This window comes from Acanthochromis polyacanthus, chromosome 13 (assembly GCF_021347895.1).
Source record: "Acanthochromis polyacanthus isolate Apoly-LR-REF ecotype Palm Island chromosome 13, KAUST_Apoly_ChrSc, whole genome shotgun sequence".
In the NCBI taxonomy this organism is placed as follows: domain Eukaryota; kingdom Metazoa; phylum Chordata; class Actinopteri; family Pomacentridae; genus Acanthochromis; species Acanthochromis polyacanthus.
The window spans coordinates 15,143,983-15,162,816 of NC_067125.1; the positions used below are offsets into that span (position 1 = coordinate 15,143,983).

Here is an 18,834-nt window from a genome sequence, read left to right on the forward strand (position 1 = left end):
AGAAAGGCCAGAGTTCAGAAATGTACAGATATAAGTGGCAATTGTGAAGGAAAAATTGTGCCAGCATACAGAAAGTCATACTTTGACCCCAATTGAAGCACACCAACTGCTCAGACAGACAACTATTTGCAACAGTAACAAGGTTAGAGCCTGCCTCTTTTCTCTTCCAGACAGTATAAGACCTCAAGGACAGAGAGCTTCCTCAGAGTTGATACTGACAATGCCATTGTTATAACAATTCTCCTGAATTCAGTAAAGCATTTTTCTCTACATCAGCCATCTGAGTCTCCTGAGTTCGCCTCCAGTGGTTCCTCGCCAGACATCGCAGAAAATTCTCTAACAGCAATTACAAAACAAGTTCTCTGTTATGTCTAATGGAAAGATAAACACTTAATCTCCAAGTGTAAATGAAAAGCTAAATGTTATGTGAAATGTCTCATCTGACAAACCCAACCATCATGGATACTGCATAATGACTGTATAAAGTCATCTAAAATTGATTAATAAAAGTATAAAATCAAAAAAATGTCAAGCAATCTGTTGCATACACTAAATAAATGAGAGTAAAACTATATCAAGGTGTTTCATTTAGTTGTAAAAGGTGGAAAAACTGTATTTTACAAATGTAAAGATGGGTCAAGACACCACAGACATAAAGCATGAATCATCCATCCATCCATCCATCCATTTTCCTCCGCTTATCCGGGGCCGGGTCGCGGGGGCAGCAGGCGAAGCAGGTCGTTCCAGACGTCCCTCCCCCCGGCGACGCTTTCCAGCTCTTCCTGGGGGATCCCGAGGCGTTCCCAGACCAGACGAGATATATAATCTCTCCAGCGAGTTCTGGGTCTGCCCCGGGGTCTCCTCCCAGACGGACGTGCTCGGAAAACCTCCAGAGGAAGTCTCCCTGGAGGCATCCGAATCAGGTGGCCAAACCACCTCAACTGGCTCCTTTCGATGCGAAGGAGCAGCGGCTCTACTCCGAGCTCCCTCCGGATGTCTGAGCTCCTCACCCTATCTCTAAGGCTGAGCCCAGCCACCCTACGGAGGAAGCTCATTTCGGCCGCTTGTATCCGCGATCTTGTTCTTTCGGTCACTACCCAAAGCTCATGACCATAGGTGAGGGTTGGAACGTAGATGGACTGGTAAATCGAGAGCTTCGCCTTACGGCTCAGCTCCCTCTTCACCACGACGGTTCGGTACAACGCCTGCATTACTGCTGACGCCGCACCAATCCGCCTGTCCATCTCTCGCTCCATTTTCCCATCACTCGTGAACAAGATCCCGAGATACTTAAACTCCTTCGCTTGGGGAAGCAACTCCCCCCCAACCCGGAGGAAGCACTCCACCGGTTTCCGGCAGAGAACCATGGCCTCGGACTTGGAGGTGCTGACCCGCATCCCTGCCGCTTCACACTCGGCTGCAAACCGCTCCAGTGCGTGCCGGAGGTCACAGTCTGAGGATGCCAACAAAACCACATCATCCGCAAAAAGCAGAGAAGCGATCCTGAGGCTCCCAAACCGAAAACCCTCCCCACCACGACTGCGCCTTGAAATCCTGTCCATGAAAACCACAAACAGGATTGGAGACAAGGGGCAGCCCTGGCGGAGTCCAACACCCACCGGAAACGTGTCTGACTTAATGCCAAGTATGCGGACACAGCTCTCACTTTGGTCGTACAGGGACCGAACGGCCCGTAACAATGAGCCTCGGACCCCATACTCCCGCAGTGCCCCCCACAAAGCCCCTCGGGGGACACGGTCGTACGCCTTCTCCAGATCTACAAAACACATGTAGACTGGCAGGTCATACTCCCATGCCCCCTCAGCAGCTCCGCAAGGGTAAAGAGCTGGTCCGCTGTTTCACGACCGGGACGGAATCCGCATTGCTCCTCCTGAATCCGAGGTTCGACTATCGGCCGAATCCTCCCTTCCAGCACCCTAGAGTAAACTTTCCCGGGGAGGCTGAGAAGTGTGATACCACGGTAGGTGGCACACACTCTCCGATCCCCCTTTTTAAAAATAGGGACCACCACCCCGGTCTGCCACTCCCCAGGTACTGTACCCGATGCCCACGCGACATTGTATAGACGTGTCAACCAAGACAGTCCAACAATGTCCAGAGCCTTCAGCATCTCAGGGCGAATCTCGTCCACACCTGGCGCCTTGCCACCGAGGAGCTTTTTAACTACCTCAGCGACCTCTGCCACGGATATGGACGCAGATACCCCCGAGTCTTCAGGCTCTGCCTCCTCCATAGAGGACGTGTTTACCAGGTTCAGGAGTTCCTCGAAGTGCTCTTTCCACCGCCCGACGATATCCCCAGTACGGGTCAGCAGTTCTCCACCCCGACCATACACAGCCTGAGCAAAGCCCTGCCTCCCCTTCCTGAGGCGTCGAATGGTTTGCCAGAACTTCCCCGAGGTCGACCGAAAGTCCTTCTCCATGGCCTCCCCGAACTCCTCCCACACCCGAGTTTTAGCTTCCACAACTGCCGCAGCTTCCGCCCTTTTGGCCAGCCGGTACCTGTCAGCTGCTTCAGGAGACCCCCGAGCCAACCAGGCTTGAAAAGTCTCCTTTTTCAGCCTGACGGCCTCCCTCACTGCTGGTGTCCACCAGCGGGTCCTTGGATTGCCGCCGCGACAGGCACCAGTGACCGTCAGACCACAGCTCCTAACAGCTGCTTCTGCAATGGAGGCTTTGAACATGGACCACTCAGAATCCATGTCCCCAACCTCCCCCGGGATGCAGGAGAAACTCTTCTGGAGGTGGGAGTTGAAAACCCTACGGACAGGGTCCTCCGCCAGACGTTCCCAGTTCACCCGCACTACACGTTTGGGTTTACCAGGTCTGTCCGGCAGTCTTCCCCGCCATCGGATCCAACTCACCACCAGGTGGTGATCAGTTGACAGCTCTGCACCTCTCTTCACCCGAGTGTCCAAGACATACGGCCGCAGGTCTGACGATACGACTATAAAGTCGATCATCGACCTTTGGCCTAAGGTGCTCTGGTACCAAGTACACTTATGAGCAACCTTATGCTCGAACATGGTGTTTGTTATGGCCAAACCATGACTAGCACAGAAGTCCTATAACAAAACACCACTCGGATTCAGATCGGGCAGGCCGTTCCTCCCAATCACCCCCCTCCAGGTTTCTCCATCGTTGCCCACGTGAGCGTTGAAGTCTCCCAGGAGAACTATGGAATCCCCGGGCGGTACCCCTTCCAGGACCCCACCCAGAGACTTCAAGAAGGCCGAATACTCTGAACTGCTGTTCGGGGCATAAGCACAGACAACAGTCAGAGTTTTCCCTCCTGCAACACGAAGTCGCAGAGAGGCGACCCTCTCATTCTCCGTGGAGAACTCCAACAAAGCGGCGCTCAGCCGGGGGCTTGTGAGTATCCCCACACCCGCCCGGCGCCTCTCACCCTGGGCAACTCCAGAGTAGGAGAGAGTCCAACCCCTCTCCAGGATTCTGGTTCCAGAACCCTTGCTGTGCGTGGAGGCGAGCCCAACTATATCTAGCCGGTATCGCTCCACCTCCCGCACCAGTGAGGTGACGTTCCACGTCCCCAGAGCTAGTCTACGCCACCAGGGGGTGGCACGCCTGGGCGCCCGCTCCTGCCTACCGCCTGGTGGGCATAGCACCCGACCCCGACTTCCTGCCCTGTAGGTGGTGGGCCCACTGGGCGGTGGCCCCGTGTTACTTTTTCGGGCTTTGCCCGACCGAGCCCCACGGGACCCCAAGGCTCGGCCACCAAACGCTCCTGTACGAGCTCCCCCCCCAGGTCTGGCTCCACGGGAAGACCCCGGTTTCCCTATCCCGGGCGAGGTAGCGGCTTTGCCTTGAATCAGTGTACACATTTGGACAGCACCTCATTTGCATTTTTAAACAAAACTTCAGAAAAAAAAGCTATTGTCTTGATGTAAACGATCAACTGAGGAACTTTCATGATGAAATCTATTAGCTAAACATTTTTTTTACATGTAAAATGTATGGAATTTTAAAATAAAAGCTTTAACAATCTGAAAATGCTCACATTTTACGCCAAAGATCCCCAATTCAGGAACATTTACAACCACTAAACTTTCATTTTTTGGTCCCATCTGTATTCTAAAAGTTTTCACACTTTGACTTTCTGTATGTAATCATTTATTTTTCAACATTTTATTCCTAAAACATGACAAAATATGAATGAATAGATTTTTTTATGGTTGTTGACAGTATTTTGTGATTTATGGAGTGATAGAAAGATATTTAAAATCTCCTATGTAAAAACTGACTCTAATATGTTGAATGTTGCACTTGACTTTATTCAGTGATCAATCTTCTGTCCTGGAAGTTGTTGCAAATTAGCACCGATTTTGATAGATATTACTTAATTTGCCTAAATATAAAAGTCTGAAATCTTCGAGTACAAGTAAAGCAGAATTGTCTTAATAGTTTAAATCCCCCTGTAGTGCATAGCCTTAAGCAGGTTTTATTATGTGTATAAGTCTGTTTACCACAGTGAGCTTCATCCTGGCCTGCTGGACAGTCCATCACTCCGTTACACCACTGAGACTCCCACACACAGCTCCCATCACCACACCGCATCCCCCTCGAACAGGGAGAGGAAACTGGGGGACAGGGGTCGGTGTTAGAACATACAGAAAGCATGTGTGTATATTCAAGGTTGGATCTCCAAAAGCAACTCTTTAATAACTCACAGTAATAAGCAAGGAGGATTCCAGCCAGCAGCAGGAGCAGCAGCAGGCAGATCACAGCGGCCACGGTGAACTTAACACACCTCTGTTTTACATCTGACACAACAACACACACACTGTGACTTGAAGCACATTTACACACAAATTGAGGTTCTAAGTTTGAATTACAGCGGTCCCTCCCCATGTATCGCTGTATCGCCGGTTTTTCTCTGTATCGCGGTACTTTACAGTATAAAGGCATTTTTACACATTTATTACTGTGGAAAGCTGTGTTGGCATTGGATAACGGCTGTTTTCCTTTAACACACTCTACAATGAACAGATGCTTTCATTTTGACACACACATAAGTGAATGTGGCAGGAAAGTCATCAAACACACTACGCACTCAATAATCAACAATTCATCCAAAGATAATAGAGTAAGTCTAGCCTAGCCACGCTAGACAACCCACGGCAACGAATTTAATTCTCTGCCAGGGTGGGTCTAGTTACCCTCCATAAGGCTCGAGGTTGGATTCTCCTAAAACTGGCCGGACGAATCACCATGAAGTGTAGAGTCAGAAGGCGGGCGTAACTAAGTGACGACAGAGGCGCGACGATTCTGACAGAAACAACCGGCGCACAATAAACAGTTATCTTTGGACTGGGCTTTGGCCACAGCCCTTAAAGATTTTAAGCTAAAATTCAACTTGAAAGATAAACAAAGGACGGCACTGAAGTGTTTCATTGAGAAGAAAGACGTATTTGGACTTATACTGACGGGATATGGCAAATCCTTAATATACCAGTTGGCTCCGCGGCTCCGCTGGTTGGGAAGCTAATGGGACTTAGCCACAATCCACCAGCGCTCTAGGAACTACGTCAGCCTATTCGTTGCGTTGATTGGTTGTATACCTACCCAATTGCTGCAGAGGGATTTGATAGACAACCTTTTAGCCCGCCTCCCTCCCTGTCGAGCGTGCCTAGACCAGGCGTAAACTAACCGTGACGTCACCCGTTGTTTTCAACGCCGAGAAACTGAAGCCCGGATTTTGCTACTTCCTGGTCGCCGTTTTGGATTTTTTGGAGCCAGTGACGTAAAAAGCGTCATCAAACAGACTGGACCGGAGAGCAACTAGGGGCAGGATTGGCTGAGAACTCTCTTATCCCGCCCACGTTTTGCCGCAGAGGCTTCTGTTGCTGTCTATCAAGTATAGCCACGCCCCCTGGCTCCGCCAACTTTAATGATTTATTTAAAATTCAGTATTGATTTATTTTAAGATCGGCCACCTGATCTCTCATTTTGACCATGAAAACTAACGGGGAAAAAATCCTGAGCTGTAGAAAATCAGTCTATCAAATTTTATTTTTTCCAAAAATGAATTGGGGTCTATGGAGAAAAAGCTTTTTGGAGCCAGCCCTAGCGGACGGTGTGATATTGCAAGTTTTTGACACTTCCGGGTTTGCTTCAATTCTGGAGCCAGATGCTACGTCCATTATATATACAGTCTATGGCCTAGACCCTTGTGCCTTCAGAACATGGGGTCTAGCGCGGCTAGGCTAGGGTAAGTCAATACTGGTAAGCAACCAAACATTGCAATGCATGACAATACGGTGCAGATATGTAATATAGAATGCATTCTATCAGGAATACACTATATATCAATAAAAAAGTTGACATAAATATATATATAATCCAATTTCCATGAATAAGTTAACTTTGAGACACGCTGTCATGTTATCATATGTCATCTCTATTGTAATGAAACCACAAGTACAATATTATTATGTTTGCAAACTAGACATTCCAAGCTTTTATATGATGTATAACATGACTGAAATGGCTACAATAGCTATGTCAGTTTTTGGTAAAAAAGAATCAAAAAATTAATGGAAACTATCGCATTTCAGGGTAAAGTAAAAATGGTGTAAAAAAAGTTAGCATGGGAATGAGCTATTTTACTGTTACCACCCAAAGTCTCATTTAGGACATCATAAAGGTAAAAAAAAAAATGAAGTGGCATTTCGTTGTTAGGGCGAGGGGTTAGTTATGAGTATATGTTAACATTTTTATTAAATTAATGGTCATTTTCTGTCTAGCACATCTCCACCAAAAATCAACACGCGTTCTTATTGATGTGTGATGAGAATTAATCTGCACTTGACAACAAAAATCCATCATTGTTGCTCTTAAAGTATATAACTTCAACAGAAAGTTACAGTTCTGTATTTTAGTGCTGTGAATGGACAGTGGAATACCTTTGTGTTCGGTGGCGCTGATTTCAGGTGGAGGCTTCACGGCCACATGATGAACATACTGAGGTTTAACATCCGATCGACTCGGTGGAGAAAGTTTCCTCAGGTCGACTTCATGGATGAAAGGAGGGCCAGAGTTCAGATACTGTTGGGAAACAATAGAGACAAGAATAAAGCTTTAGGGTTAAAAAAAAATCACAATGTCACAATCTACTAGAACACAAAAAGCAAAAATACCAGTAACAAGTAATTCTAAACATTTTATTCACTAGTTTTCTAAAATTTTATTATTTTAAAATGCTGCAGTTGTTTTTTTGAAGAAAATGAGAGAAAGTATAAAGTGAAAAATATTTAAATAAATTCAAACTTACCGGATTGGTGGTCATTCTGCATTAAACCCACAATATCCAGCAGCTGAAAAACTGTCAAACATCAATTTTGCATTCAAATATCAAAAAGTGCCTGAAGCTCAAAGACACATTTTCACGGCTCTGTTCTCTGTAAATATAAAATGATGATCTCCAGCATCTCCTCTCACTCTGGCCCTGTTCTACAATGATCAAATAAAGAGCTGAAGGTCTGAATGGCCACTCCTCCACTTCACACTGCGTCGGTTTGAAGTTTCAATGAGCACAACAAGGACTCTTACCTCGTCCAAACACCGGCCTGCTGTTATCTGCTGAGCTGTCAGAGTGGTGATGGAGTGCTGCTACAGTGGAAAGGTACTACAACATGATGGATACAGGCAAACACATCACACCTCAGGACTTCAGTCTAAGAGTTTTTATCTGTAAATTATATTGCAATAAACTAGTAGGCAATACAATGACTTTAAAAACTGATAAAACCAGTCTTTTTTGTTTGTATTTAATGATACAGTATTCATTTTAAGAGCAACAGGCAAACGATACAAAACAAACAAACTGTACACAAATAACACTTTTCTAGAGAAACTCTATTAGCCCTTCAGAATAATTCACTGACCTCATACGCAAAACTGACTGATGAAGTGAAAGAAGAACTTACACAGTATTCCATGTTCAGCTAATTTAAAGGCATAATAAACCATACATTCATAAGGCATGTGTTCATAGCAGAGATCTTTGGACATTCATCAGCAATAATCAATCACTTCATATGTAGAAACAGTGAAGAAACATACAGAAAGGGTCCAATGTTTACAGTCAACATGTCATCCCCTAAACCAGGCAGTTGGTTGTGGTGATACTACAGGTAGTCTCACACAGTCAGACGATTGGTCTGACTGCACCTCACCATCATCCAGTTATATGGGGGCAAAAGCTCAAAATCCTGATTGTACAATCCACATCCTTTCAGTTTCAGCATGTGGGTTATTGTTGAGTTTTCCCATAAAAAAGGGGATTTTGAAAATTAAAAAAAAACAAACTTGTAGAATGGGAGGGAAAAATCCACATGAACAGTGCAGAGGAAATGCCAGGCTTAAAGTCGAAGTGTACATCCGGTAAGTCAGATTAGTTTGCAGGTTTCTGCTGCAAAACAGCTGTTGATTGCACAGGATATTTTATAAGAACCGTTTAATATAATATGCTACACTGGTTTTATATTGTAATGTAGAGGAGGTCAGCAGCAACTGGTTTAAAAGGAGACTATGCTGTTGATCTGCTACGTTTGTTTCACTATGATGAACAGGAAGGAGGAAACTTTACGACCTTTATTTGGTAAACAACAGAGAACTTTGTTTGTAAAGGCAGGAATGTAACCAGCTGCAGCATCCTTCTCTACACCCAGGCCTGCCACCCTGGGAACAGTCTGCTGAGGTTTTTGGGGTCCATGGCTTGTTGGATGAGCAGGTTGACCTGGCCTCCAACACTGAGCACCGTGCCCTCCTCCACCCCCTTCAGCTTCTCCTGCAGCCGCAGCAGCACCCGCTCGGCCACCTTGTTGAAGCTCTGACTGTCGCTGCAGGGAGAGGAGCACGAGGAGATGAGTGAAACATTTCAGAAACAGAAACAGTAAATGGCTCTTATTTTGTGATTAAAGCAAGAAAAACCTGCTGAACAGTTTAACCCTCTGAACCCAAAAAAACCAAAACTGACATGTCTTTAGAAACTGGCCAAACTTAGATCATGTAACAGAGGTATAAACTTTATAAAAACAGAAAGAACCTGAACCTTTAACTTCCCGATGGTACTTGAACTACTCATACGTCCCATGTCCTTCCACTGGGTAACCATTCCGCATGTCTCATTTAAAAAATGCCAAAAATAAACCATTTTCACTAATCAAATTCTGCAAAAACAACAAATCACGACTGACTCGGCTGCAATCAAGAGTTATGCGACTCAGATTTGATTAAACTGGGCTGAACTGCTGGCTGTGTTTACACAGTGCAGAAAGGTGACAAGTTTAGAAACAAATCAATCACGAGTCACCATTTTCCAGGAACCGTAGTAAAGAATTTGCCCACAGTGTGTAAAAAGGTAACAGGAGCAAATAAAACCCAACACCCAGACTGTGCTTGGGGGGGGGGTTCAGAGGGCTAATTTCTCACATCCTTCCTCTGATCACCTGGATTTACGGTGGTTGTCGATGTCGTCTCCTCCCATGGTTGAGTTCAGCGTTGCGTTGAGCTCCTGCTGCTCGTCGTGCTGCAGGTAGAAGGCCTTCAGAGGGTTCATGGTCCAGTCAAACAAAGGGTCATACAGCAGCACCTACACAGGAAATAAGGGCAATCTTCAATATGAGGTGACAAATTTATGAGCAACCGAGGAGGCCTTGTGTGTAGTCTATCCTGTACCTCTACAATGGTCAGCAGAGCTTCTTGAGAGCTCCTCATCACCTCCATGGTCTTCTCACAACATCTGAAAACACGAGGAGTTCAGATTATTTACTATATCTGCTACACTGAATGTAGTGATCGGTCATCTCAGGCATGCTTTAAGTAGGGCTGTCACAGTTTTCTCAGCATGATTACTGAGGATAAATGAATTCACAAAAACAACATGACCGTGATATCTTTAAAACTTTATAATGCAAATGGCATCAGTGAAATCTAAGGTATGCCTGATCAAAGGTAACGTGAAGTATAAAATGTACTTCTTGTAGGTTTTGAGCTAAATAGGCAAAAATGTGAAACAGAAAGATGAAAGAGATCAATCCTAAAGAAAGAAACACTATGTGAGGACTTGATTTGTCCATGAATGTTGGCTTATAAATACTCTATTCTATAGACCATACGGATCAGTTGCAGCTGAATCACACACCAATCAATGTGAGAGCAACAAACCCGACAACAACATCGGAGCATAAACATGTTTTCCTCTCAGACTCCTCCTCACCTCCTGAAAACTCCCTCCACTCCTGTGATGCCCATCCCGTCCACGATGTCTCTGGAGAGTCTGAAGGGGACGGTCTCAGGGGTGGGGAGGATCTTCCCCTGCTCAAAGGCCACACCTGAACACCAACCCATGAGCACACAGTCATTTTATAATCAAAACATGAATGTTGGTTTAAAAAAAACAAACAAATCTATATAACATGTAATATAAAATGTTTTTTTTGTTGTTGCACACATCTTCTGTGGTAAAGAACTGTGTGTGTTTACATAAATGAAACTGAGAGTACCTAAATCGATGTGCACCAGTTCAGCAGTCTGCTCATCGATCAGGATGTTCTGGATGTGTCTGTCGCCCAGACCGACAATGTAGCCGACTGTGGGCACAAAGCAAAGAAACAAATTAGCAGCCGAAGCTGACTGAAGTCAACAATTCTTTCATGATTTATTACTTTATCACTATATTTGCCAATATGAAAATACTTCCTGTAGCTGCTAACTAATTTTCACGCATGTCTTTTAATCAGGATGTTTCTTGAACGGGCAATGCAGTACATAATTAAAGGGACAGATGTGTTTCTTTCGCAGTGTTCCAGTATATGAGGTATTTAACTACAGTCAGTCCGTTATCTATAGCAAAAGCTGGTTGGTTTGGCAGAGAGGAGGACCTGCAGGGAAGCTAAGTGATGTACTGCTGTGAATGAAGTCAACAGCAAAATGTAATTTAGACACCTAAAAACAATTACATGAATTTGAGGGTCCGTTTATATTAAATATCAACAACAAAAACATATGTTTACTGCTTTAGTTTGCCATCAGACAGTCCATACGGACAGGGAATTTGATTTTTCTTATCGCTCTGTCTGTCATCAAAGCCGCCAGACTTCATTAACAAAAACTGTCATTTCACCTTCTTGTATAAGTACTGTGACTTCAGTACTTGTTTCAATACATTGGTACAGATCCAGACTAAAGTGTTGAAACACCGCAGTGTTAAAGAACTCAGACTGACTAATCAAAGCAGTCGTAGACCAGTGTTCTGGGAGGTAAAATTACTGTTTTTGTCAACAGAGTCTGGCAGCTTTTAGACCCCTTTACAGCAGGACTTTTCTGAGCTCCAGTGCAGGTCCTCCTGTCTGGCTCTCTAAACCGAGACGGCATCTACTGTAAGAAATACACTGATTTTGGGTAAGTGCCTTGTACAACTCAAAATCAAAGAACGATCTGTTAACTTCTTTGAAAATTCTGTATTCACAACAACAAAATGCTACAATGTTTAGAAGAAGACAGATGATGATTTTACTAGTCTTGTTTGTCTTGCTTCATTAAAACAACCATCTTGAATGTTGTTGACACAAATATTTTAGTTTCAACCCAAGTGAATCAAAATACAACTAACTGAGGTAAACCTATAGCACTGCAGTGGGTGTGACTGTACCTATAGAGGAGGTGGCCACACTGCGAGTGTAAGCCAGACGTTTCTCCATCCACACTGCAGGATCCAGGAACCGTTCCATGCAGAAATACCTAAAGACAGGCCTAAAATTCTTGCACACCTCGCTGTAGGCCTGCAGCTTCTCATCATATGCGCGTTTCGTAGCGTCCTATAAAGACAGCGATGCACATTTAACAGTACAGGTGAAGGGAACATTTTTACTCATGAAGATTGCACTTTAATATCCTGCTCTGATTGGACCAAACTGGTTGAACCAAGTCAGGCCAAACACAGAGACAGAAAGAGAACACGACTCAAAATCAAATGACCCCATGATTGGTGGATTCTTAGAAACACGTTCTTCAGTAAGTGTATTTCAGTGTGTTTTCCTTCCAACACCACTGTTCATCAGTACCATCATCCTTCTGCGGCAGGTTAGGTTGGTCCAGTCTTGAGGTCGGAAGCGTTTGTGTGCTCCTTTATTGGGATCCACCAGAAACTCCCCGATGGGCACCGTGCCAGAGCACCACTCCAACACTCCACTACGCTGCGAGAACGGCACCACCTGGAGTGACGTGTGAGGAGTGAGCACAAGATAATGAAGCTCTTTAATCAACAGGGAAGTAAGGAAATTATCAAGAAGCAAAAGAAATACGGCAACTCAGCCACACATTCGTGTACACGTGTATGGAGTCGAATTTAAAAGAGTATATGAAACCAAATTCTTGGGAGTAATTTTAGATCATACATTCGGTTGGAAGCCACAGAAATTATCTAAAACTATTGGTATTATTTACAAAACAAGCAATTTTTTTGACAAAAAATGTCTGCGTATATTCTACTTCTCCCTTATGTCATATGTGTCATATTGTGTTGAGGAAACGCATACAGAACATATACAGACCCTATAATTGGACTCCAGAAAAGAGATATTAGAGAAATAAATAAAGATTCTTATCATGAAACTACTAGTTTAACTATTCACTGATATTTTGGGTTATTTTAAGGATTGTACAGGATAGGCTAAAATAAGCCTTGGCTTCAGCCTTTTCCTTTTTTGTTACAGAGTTTGTTAAATATTTGTTTTTTGTGAGAAAAAAAATGTTGACTGCAAGCATGTAAAATAACTTTTTGTCAGCTGAATGCACACAATTCAATTTTTGTACGGTAGATTGTAACCGAAATAAACCATTCATTCATTCATCATCATCATCATCATTCCCTCTTGAAAGGAAATACAAAGGTAACCTTGTATCGTCTGATGTTGAGCTTCCTCTTGCGAGTGTCTGAGTTGCGCTGCAGCAGCATGGAGCACATGCTGAAGACCTGCTGCATCACGGCGTCCTGCCGCAGGTCGTCCTGACCCTGTTCACACAGAGAGACTCACTGAACAACATGTGGTGTACTGTGGACTCAAGGAAGACTGACAATCTATACTCTACAAATACTACATAAAGGAAGTAGAATTTCTGTAGGCACTTAAAAGAAATGTTAGATTAGAATAAACAAGTAATGTCATTTCACAGCATACAAGAATTGAGAAAACTAAATGCAGTTTGTTTCAGTGCATTATGTACAATATGAGTATACACAGGTAAAACAGACTCTTATTCACCCACAAAGTATAGAAATATAGTAGCTGTAGATAATATAAACATAGAGACAGGCACATATAAAGGTGTGAATAAATGGTGGAGTGAGCAGTTTGAACTGTATAAGATATATGCAGTATGAATTGTGTATTTAGAATGAAACATCTTTGGTCCTTGTTGCTTCTCTTCAGTGTGCAGAATAGTGAAGAATGTGTTTAGAATCATTGGCTGAAAGTGAAAAAATGTCTTTGTGCTTCCATAAAAAGTCCTAGTTCAGAAGTCAGTCTCAGTCCAACTGCTAAATTACAGAAGTGTGATGTTGGCAAACTGAACTGCACGGTCATTCAGTAATACAGGTGTTATCTCCAGTAGGTAAACATTGTACAGCAAATTAGCATTTTTATAGAGTCAGATTTTTTCTGAATAAGAGAGGAGGCATAGATGCCAGTAATTCTGCTCTGTTATTGGAAATACATCAATTCTTATTAAGAGTTGAGTATTTTTTTAAACTGCAAATGTACCTGGAGGGCATCTTGACCTTTAACCAACCCTAAAATTGATAAATACCAAAATAAATTCACAAAATATTGCTGATATACTTCCACAACTAAGTGACAACAAGACAGAGCAATAACTGTACTTTATGTACTACAAGAATTCATTCTTTTCTCTTTGATTGACTTCTGTGTGTGTTCTCTGCCGTGTTTAATCGGAGTTTAATGCCAAAAATCAAGATTAAAAAAAAAAACAGTTTCACCATGACTCTCCCATGTGGTAAATTATTAGCTTTTAAGTGCCAAATGTTCCTACAAATACAAACATGCTCTCACATGTAAACACACACACACAATACTCGGCTGTCTACTGAAGAATGTCCTCATTATAAAGGCGTGAAAGTATGTTTGTCAAAGCACAACAACAGGATTAACTATTACCAAGAACCAAACCTAAATGGAAAAGAACTGAACTGTTGATCAGACTTTAATCACACCTGACACGCGCTGCATTCACTTCAAAGAGAGGAGATCTGTATAGCTGAGTACGTGTTTGGGGCGTAAACTCAGCTGCACTTATTGAGGTCATTAAAGTTCTAACACTTCATGACACACACCATCAAACACACACACGCTTACTTTGACCAGCTGCCTCCTGCTCTTGCCGTCAGAGCCGACACAGTCGATGATCTTGGGCAGGTTGACGCCTCCAACCAGGTGATAGTGGGGCAGGAAGGATCTGAAGGTCACCAGGTTGTCATAGCAACCAGATGGATCCACCTGTTTACACAAAACCCGTGTTAAAGTAACGGTCCTGTCTGCTAAAAAATAAATGTACAAGTGATAATTAGAAGAACTGATTGCTCTGTAGTCTTGTTGAACAGAAACTGATTTGATATCACAAGTAGCAAAGTTCCATTAAAATAACATGCAGTGGGTCAAACTGAAGTCTCCTATTTCAGTTGTTGAACTCCCCACCATCTGTAAATGCCACATCCTCCAAGTATCCAAGCAAGAATTATTAAGCACCATGAAAGCGAAGATGCTGCGCTTTATTTATTTATTTTTTTACCTTAATCTCCATTGTGGGGATAGCCACCTCATCAAGGTCTTTGATTTGCATGATTGGCTGGTCAGCAGGGATGGGAATAGCCTCTAAGATGAAACAAGGACACAAAGGATGCCAGAGCAGCATTTAGGGGTAAGAAAGACATCTTTTTATCCATTATTACATTAATAAATAATAGTTGCCACCTCTGTGTCCAAAATGTATAAATTGTACAGAGGTAATAGTTTGCATGAACTCTAATATTCCACTGATAACTGGAATAATCACCCAATCTGTGAAAAAAAGACTCATGAAACCACCTCAATCAATAAAAACTGGCTTGATTTGAAGAAATTTGCAATCAGTTTGAGAGGGGCAGTGTTAAACTTTTGATTAATCCCTTCTTCACAAAACATGTAAATGCTAAATTCAACTGTTTCTTTGTGGTAGGAGTAAATGCATAGTATTATGAAAGGGCAAAATTTCCATTTCAGGTCATCTTGGTCAATTTCTTCTCATGGATGAAGTTTTTCTCAAAGAAATGGGCAGCACAGTGGAACAGTGGTCAGCCCCTGTAGCCTCACAGCACAAAGGTCCTGTGTTCATATCTCAGCCTGGGGTCTTCCTGTGTGGAGTTTGCATGTTCTCCCTGTAAAATGTTGGTTTTGTCTGGGTATTTTTGCTTCCTCCCACAGTCCAAAGACATGCTGACGTTAACTGGTGCTTCTAAATTGTTTGTAGGTGTCAGTGTGTCTCTATGTGTGGCCCTGTGATAGACTGGTGACCTGTCCAGCATGTATCCTGCCTTCACCCGCCTCCCCTCTGACCCTAATCAGGATAAAGTGGTGGAAACAAAATGGATGGACAAATGAAAGTTGGAAGAATTCTTTGTCCTCCGTCTCACATTTTCAGGCAACTTTGTTGCTTCACAGTGGGCAGAACCACCTCTATGATTATAGAAGTTACATTCTGATTTGTGGCATGTAAATACACATATTTTCTTAGCAAAGAAAGACTTAAATTAAAATCTCTAATCACAATGATTTCAATCAGATTCAAGAAGTGTTGCACATGTCTGAATTTCTCAAAATTTCAAGGCCAAATCTCTGAATCCTTGAAGTGCTGTCCATCAGTGTGTTCAGTCTACTCACTCTTCTCAGTCTTGTGCCTGCTGGCATCCATATAAGCCAAAGTGATGTAGGCATCACACAGACGTTCAATCCCTCGGATCATTTCGCCTTTCTTTTTCCTGATGGCACTGATGATCTTCCGAGCCACATCTGAACGTTCCTGCACAAGAAAGAAGTTCATGTGTAAAACAGAAGTAGGGACCTTTAAAGAGTTCAACAGGGAAACAATGGGAAGTGCCTGACATGGACGGACTGCAAATTACAGAGCACTTATTTACTTTCTTCAAAACAAGATGGGCATGCAACAAAAATATGCACTTTCAATTGTGTCTTCGGGAGAGAGTTGCTAATGACTGTCACAGGCTATGAGAGCAACAACCTACTGCTGCTCTTATTTTCCACAGTACAGCAAGGAAACGGTAATGCTGTTTGCAAAAGAGGCCAAAAGAAATTTCATTGAATGGATTTTTTTTCTCTGTTCATTTTAAAAGAAATAAACTAAATTTTTGGAAATAAGCACAACATTTTCATTTTGGACAAAAACTTTGTGACATATCCATCCATCCATCCTCTAAACACCGCTTTATCCTCACTAGGGGTGCTGGAGTCTATCCCAGCTGACTCGGGCGAAGGCAGGGGACACCCTGGACAGGTCACCAGTCTGTCACAGGGCTACATATACAGACAAACAATCACACTCACATTCACACCTACGGGCAATTTAGAGTAACCAATTAACCTCAGCATATTTTTGGACTGTGGGAGGAAGCCAGAGTGCCTGGAGAAAACCCACGCATACACAGGGAGAACATGCAAACTCCATGCAGAAAGATCCCAGGCTCAGGCCGGGACTCGAACCAGGGATCTCCTTGCTGCAAGGCAAAAGTGCTAACCACTACTCCACTGTGCAGCCCCCAACTTTGTGACATATGATTTACCCAATTTGCCAGTCTGACTCCTAAATTTTCCTTTTTGTTCCAAATAATGAATTTGTGCCATGTTCAAGCAACATCAAATACATATACAACAAGAAAAGCACTCTGAGAGCGCAGTAATCCGCCAAGTAGTCTTTGCATCATTTCCCACGGATGAAACCTTTACTAAAAAATTACCTTGTGCTGAGAACAGGTGTGTTATGCATGTGTACGTCATGTACAGATACCGAATTGCATGACCTAAATATGTAGCGACCGGCGGGAATTGACGGAACTTGGAAACACCCCACAGTTTACATCAGTGTTCCTTGTATAATTTCAAATGGATAAGTTTCAATAAGTCTACAACAGTGGATTTGTAGTAGGATCACAATCAGGATCATCAGCAGGCAGCTGATGTAGCGTTCACTTGTTGTCATAGTTACAGTGATGACATGCAGCTATCCCACAACGATACAGAAATCTTTAATAAATCCATGGATCCAGACTATAAGCGGCATCACTGCCAAAATCTAATCAAGTGGTCCTTGTGTCATTTCTGACCTTCCCTGAAAATTTCATCCAAATTTGTTTGCCCGTTTCTAAGTAATGTTGCACAGATAAACAGACAGAAACATGCGCAGACCGTCAAATAACTCCGCGTTCCTTGGTGAAGTGAAGATTTGTACATGTTGAACATTATTAAACAAAAGTCCCACCAGGTCAAACGGTGATTGCTGCGGTGGAGCGCTCTTAGACAGACGACTCCTGTAAAACTTGTCATCTTTGTTGGCGTTCACCAGAGCGAAGATGATGAAGAGGGTGTGGTGAGGATGCTCCAGAGATGCTCGGAAGATCAGCTGTGAGGGGAGAAAACAAATGAAGCAGCAGCAGCAGTATCTTTAAATACTGCACTGCTATCTATATCAAGCCAAAAATTTTGTATTTGTGACAAACTTGACTTATAGTGTCCTGGTGTTACATGCACAAGACATTCTTCAAACTATCGCTAAGAAAAGTCAACTGTAAATGTCTGTGTTTTGCAGCAAAATATCCTATTGTTATTGCATACACATGAACAAATAAGGAGTTGTGTTACATCAATGAGGACATCGTGGAATCCCGTATCCTCGGCGACGCCAGCTGCCATCTTGGTTCCCATGCGAGCAGCCAGCTGATACATGAGAGGCAGAAACTTGTAGGAAGGGATCAGCTTCACCCCTTTCTGGAACACAAAGCGGGCGAGAAAACTCAAACAGCTTAACTTCTGTTTTATCAAACGGCTTTAATCCGAAGCTTAAGAGCAACAAAAGTCCATTTAGACGTTTCACTAACCTTCATCGTGTCATTTACGACCTTAATGTCAGCGTTTTCCAGCCACAGAGAAGCCAGGCGGAACACCCAGGTGTCGTGCTCCTCACCCTGCTCCAGACACTGGATGTAAGTCTCCACCGCTTTACACAGGAAGCGCTGCCGGTCTGTCTGTAGGTTGGACAGCGCCTTTTCATCCAGCTCCAGCTCTTCTGTCACCTTCTTCGTGTACCTGTTAAATCAAGGAAAAAGAGAATAAACCCAACTCTGTGTAAATGTGATTTATTTGAGTCAGCATATCCCAGCATCTTCGTTTTTATCTTGCACATAAAAATCACTAACTGGTAAAACAACATGTGGAAACCAACCTGTTGGGCGGTATATTACGCTCCTTTATCAAGTCCACTTCCTCTTTGGCCTTCACCAGCAGCGCTTGCTTGTTCTCAAACTCAGAGGAGTTCATGTACTTGATGATGCTTTGGTACTGAGCGTCGGAGAAGCGAGCCAGAGATAAGAAAGCTTTGGTCCGCTGGCTCTGGAGTCTGGAGTCCTGAAGACCTGATTCCCCCTCAATCACCTCCACAGCCTGAGAGGAAAGCATAAGCGAGACTCTGATCGTATTTTGATCTGAAAAGTTATGGGCTTCTCTTATAC

At 43.4% G+C, this 18,834-nt stretch overlaps 1 protein-coding gene across 3 annotated transcripts in view; it reads right to left on the minus strand.

The window, feature by feature from the left end:
* Positions 1 to 7,791: 7,791 nt before the first annotated feature.
* The window catches only part of atm (ATM serine/threonine kinase), a 33,053-nt gene continuing 22,010 nt past the window's right edge, over positions 7,792 to 18,834 (minus strand). For 2 of the 3 annotated variants that reach the window (XM_022197202.2, XM_051957959.1), the window contains exons 49-63: positions 18,549 to 18,766; positions 18,205 to 18,412; positions 17,969 to 18,094; positions 17,589 to 17,729; positions 15,977 to 16,115; positions 14,850 to 14,932; positions 14,417 to 14,557; positions 12,940 to 13,056; positions 12,107 to 12,256; positions 11,695 to 11,860; positions 10,547 to 10,633; positions 10,261 to 10,375; positions 9,720 to 9,783; positions 9,491 to 9,633; positions 7,792 to 8,881 (exon numbers count right to left, since the gene is read on the minus strand). In XM_022197202.2, the coding sequence (XP_022052894.2) occupies positions 8,701 to 8,881; positions 9,491 to 9,633; positions 9,720 to 9,783; positions 10,261 to 10,375; positions 10,547 to 10,633; positions 11,695 to 11,860; positions 12,107 to 12,256; positions 12,940 to 13,056; positions 14,417 to 14,557; positions 14,850 to 14,932; positions 15,977 to 16,115; positions 17,589 to 17,729; positions 17,969 to 18,094; positions 18,205 to 18,412; positions 18,549 to 18,766 (2,079 nt within the window). In that variant the 3' untranslated portion in view covers positions 7,792 to 8,700. Of the gene's footprint in view, positions 8,882 to 9,490; positions 9,634 to 9,719; positions 9,784 to 10,256; positions 10,376 to 10,546; positions 10,634 to 11,694; positions 11,861 to 12,106; positions 12,257 to 12,939; positions 13,057 to 14,416; positions 14,558 to 14,849; positions 14,933 to 15,976; positions 16,116 to 17,588; positions 17,730 to 17,968; positions 18,095 to 18,204; positions 18,413 to 18,548; positions 18,767 to 18,834 lie in introns of those variants that run through there. The other variant, XM_051957960.1, reaches the window with a different exon arrangement.